This window comes from Zootoca vivipara, chromosome 3 (assembly GCF_963506605.1).
Source record: "Zootoca vivipara chromosome 3, rZooViv1.1, whole genome shotgun sequence".
Lineage (NCBI taxonomy): Eukaryota > Metazoa > Chordata > Lepidosauria > Squamata > Lacertidae > Zootoca > Zootoca vivipara.
The window spans coordinates 43,567,340-43,571,796 of NC_083278.1; the positions used below are offsets into that span (position 1 = coordinate 43,567,340).

General features: G+C 39.4%; 1 protein-coding gene across 1 annotated transcript; it reads left to right on the top strand.

The window, feature by feature from the left end:
- Nucleotides 1-311: 311 nt before the first annotated feature.
- FUT9 (fucosyltransferase 9) lies at nt 312-1,396 on the top strand. Its single transcript, XM_035110684.2, has one exon. The coding sequence runs from the start codon at nt 320-322 to the stop codon at nt 1,394-1,396; it is 1,077 nt and encodes a 358-aa protein (XP_034966575.1). The 5' UTR covers nt 312-319.
- The last annotated feature ends 3,061 nt before the right edge of the window (nt 1,397-4,457 follow it).

Consider the following 4,457-nt stretch of genomic DNA (forward strand, 5'->3'; position numbering starts at 1 on the left):
CAATTGCAAGTATAGCTCAAGCAAATGTTTCACCTGCTTTTTCCTGATATTTTGAAAATTTTGCCAACAAAACAACCACTCATTAGGAAATATTGGTGACTGAACTTGGGAAATCCTGCATGCAGAACAACTGCTCTACTAGTGAGCTATTTATTTACTTATAGGATTCCTGAAGCGGATTTTTCTCAGATGGTGTTGTTCTACCACTTTGTGTAACAATAATGTATAATGTATGACATTATTACCATGGGGTAACATTACAATAATTTAATGCTTGATGATGACTTCCTATTTCCATCTTCCCTTCACAGATCAAATTATGACATCATCACCCAAAGGAATTTTCCGGCCATTTCTATTTATCTTCATTGTGCTGGGATGCTTCATGGCATGTCTGCTTATTTATATCAAACCAACAAGCAGCTGGATATCTGGTCCTATTGAATCAGCTAGCTCTGTTATAAAAATGAAGAACTTCTTCTCCACCAAAAATTATTATACCAATGAGACAACTATTCTGATATGGGTATGGCCGTTTGGTCAGACATTTGATCTGAAACTCTGCCCAGCATTTAACATCCACGGGTGCCACCTGACTACTGACCGCACACTATATGACCAGTCTCATGCCGTTCTTATTCACCACAGAGACATCAGTTGGGATCTGACTAATTTACCTCAGCAACCTAGGCCGCCATTTCAGAAATGGATCTGGATGAACTTGGAATCACCAACACACACTCCACAAAAGAGTGGGATTGAGCATCTATTCAATTTGACCCTCACGTATCGTCGAGATTCAGACATTCATGTGCCTTATGGCTCTATGGTAGTTAGCACCAGCTCCTTTTCATTTGAAATACCGAATAAAGAAAGACTGGTGTGTTGGGTGGTGAGTAACTGGAACCCAGAGCATGCTAGGGTCAAATATTATAATGAACTAAGTAAATACCTTGAGATCCATACCTATGGGCAAGCATTTGGAGACTATGTGAGTGATAAAAATTTGATCCCAACCATCTCCGCTTGTAAGTTTTACCTTTCCTTTGAGAATTCTATCCACAGAGACTATATCACAGAGAAGCTTTACAATGCTTTTCTTGCTGGATCTGTGCCAGTCGTTCTAGGTCCTCCTAGAGAAAACTATGAGAATTACATCCCAGCTAGTTCTTTCATTCACGTGGAGGATTTTCTCTCTCCAAGGGACCTCTCAGAGTATCTTCTTTTGCTTGACAAAAATGATAAACTGTATGTTAGCTACTTCGACTGGAGGAGGGATTTTTCAGTGCACCTTCCTCGATTTTGGGAATCACATGCATGCCTTGCCTGTGATCATGTAAAAAGACACCAGGAGTACAGGTCTGTTGGCAATTTAGAAAAATGGTTTTGGAATTAAACTCCTATCCCTTACTTGAACTTTACATATATATTTTTAAAAGCTAACGAAACCATTATTCCAAGTGAAGATGGTGGGGGAAATCCCTCCAGAATATGTGACATCTTTGTTTCCTGGATACAACATATTCCAGTTACACTATCTCTGGATCATTCATCCAAAACTCTCCTTACTTTCCACAGAAAGGTATCTGATTAAAAGAGACTGATGATGCCACGGACATTGGCCATTTTCTGTGTTGTTGGCTTATTTGGAGAGGTGGTCGTTTTATTTTATATAGATGTGACTTTGAAAAGGAATTAAGAGCTGGCAGCCTGAACAGAAGTTTAATTATTTTGTTAAAGCAATCAGCGCTATGGTGATTTCTTGTTATATTTTCATCAAATGCAAACACAAATATCGGTTTTTTTTTGCAATGTGTACTGAGAAAAACTGAGAAGTAGCTTATGTGGACACATTTTAGAGATCTGTATGTGAAACAGGTGCACCGTGGTTGCACAGATTATTCCTCCTGAGCCACTGGCATGCTATCTTATTTATATTTTGTTGGAAATCCTGCTATGTATATAGCTGGTTATGTGCACTGAATAGTAATTTATTGTTTACCATTTCTTTTTAAAACTTCCCCCCATTTTTTATTTGTTTGTAATACAGCAGTCACTGGCCAATACATAGAGTAATGGTGTTTACATTGGCTCAGATAGTTTCTTTCTGGGAGAAAAGAGGCTTAGAAAAAATTAAAATTTCTAGCTAATATTCAATATAGGATTTAAAGAAAAAATATTTGTGGGTTCAACTCTTTAGTGAAATACATATTTTCAGATCCAGAGTCTCAGTGTGAGTTTCAGTGTGATCTTCCATGCCATTTTATATACTGTACAAGGTACAGTTTCAAAAGCAGTTTTCTATGAAGCTTGGAAGGCTTCTTCTGAGTAAAAATAAGTCTAAACACCCCTTCTGCTCATGGAACTTGTTTCCTAATTATTTGAACTCTGGCTTTTGTAAACAAATACATTTGGGTTTTTTTTTTAAAAAATGTGCATTTTCCTCCATCTACTCTAGAATGCTGGTTGATTGACAAAGTGAACACTTTCTATCCTTGGCGAAGTATTAAGTGGCATGCTTTGAAACCACACAGTCAGAATTAAATGCAAAACTGAGTGCTTTGTTGAAATGAAGATTCAGAAGGTAGCAAATGAAAGCCTGTTTCCATTTGGGGACAAAGGAAGCAGTTTTATACCAGGTAAGACTACTTGTCCATCTAGCAGAGGCTGTTCATCGCTTCAGGATGCAGAAATATTTCCACATCAACTGCTACCTGATGCTTTTAACTGGAGATCCCACCAGTTCAGCCTGGGGCCTTCTGCATAACAAAGCTCATGCTCCACTCCTGAGCTTGGTCCTCCCATAAGCAATAATCAATCTTTTTTGAAGTTGTTTATCTGATAGGACCACTGTTTCAACAGTAGGCAGATATTTTGTCTAATGCCTTGAAAAGAGTAAACGGTTTATCTAAACGGTTTATCAGTTAGGTGACAATCTTATACCTGGGAGTAATCACCACTGAACTCAGTGGGACTTCTGGGTAGCTGGGTGCATAGGATTCTATTGTTAGTCTTGTATTTCTGACAGTTGCAAATTATCTACTTCTCAATTGTAACCATCTGACAATGATTCAGCCATTAGCAAGCTGCTATGATAGGAATATTCAGTCTCAGAAGTGATCCCTGAGCTATGTGCACAATTAAGACAGTACTGGGACACTTACTGGTGGGAAATGTTTGAAAATTGCTGCAGCTGTTTTTGGCTTGAATTTAAGTCCATAGAAAAGAGTTTTTCAGTGTCATTATGTTGTGATGATACTGCAGACTTTTATTGGGGCACAAATATTTTAAGGTCAGAGATCTAAGCAAACATTTCAGTTCATATTTCTAAATTGATGAATACAAATGCTTTTGATTACTTCATGTTTCAACAATAAACATAAAAGCATGATTATCAAGACGTCACAGCACAACAGAAGGCTGCAGAGTGAATCACGAATGCTGACAGAACCTTTCACCTGTTGGGAAAGTGAAAGAAGAGAAAGCAAGACAGCAACTAGAAGGTTGTCAGTGTCTTCAGAGTGTCAGTGTTCATTATCTTCCAAAGGGGTTGTGCATACAGTTTGGGAGCTGATGACAGATGTGGTGCTCCCTGTTCTCCACGCTTCCAGAAGGGATGAGCAGTAGCAGCCAGTGAGGTGAGGCAGCCTACCTGAATAGCTCTAGGGCAGAGCAGTGGGAAGATAGGTGCTGGCAGAGCCAAGCCAGCACTTCCACCAGCACACCTGCACAGCCCTAACCTTGCTCCATCCCTGCCCCAGCACTAGCCAAGTAACCTGCAGCAACACTGGTGTTTGGATGCAAATCTGTGACACTACCCCACCACACTGGCCACTATTGTCAGTGAGCAGAAACCTGGATATAATGGTGGTTTATTTTGATAGGCAACGGCAGTACAACATTTTAATTTATTTTGATCACATTTATAAATGCTCCACATTGTGGGGACTGTTGGCACATAGGACATTGAATATTAGGCGATGGCTACTTGCAGAATACTATTGCTCCTAAGATACATTGATCTACCTATATATAGCAAGTCCAATCCATGTGTTTCTTAATGTGTTTGGGGAGAAGCACCCATCCTTCTGTTTCAAAGGATTTTACATTGTCTCAGTACTTTGTAGCTTAAATCTATTCCTGTCCTTTTATGAATGTATGAATCAAGGGTTTCTGTTAACACTAAATCAATGCAATAAAAAAAGAACAGCCTTTTAGGCACTGCAAGTAGACACCTCCCCTAAGAGAAGGACTAAGCTGTTTGCTTAAATGTATTTTATTAAAGAGGTAAAAACTGTAGGTATTAGAACTTGAGTCCCTGGTGTGGTGCAGATACACCCCCCCTTGGTGCTCAGCAAGGCCCCCTGCCCCCATCATATTGTACAATAGGTTTTTTGGTTGGGGGGGGGGCTCCTGTTCCTGTAAGTTTCATCTACTTTGGGAGAAAAGACAGAATG

Excerpts from the sequence above, each read along its gene's own strand:
- FUT9 (XM_035110684.2), top strand. The coding sequence starts at position 320 with ATGACATCATCACCCAAAGGAATTTTCCGGCCATTTCTATTTATCTTC.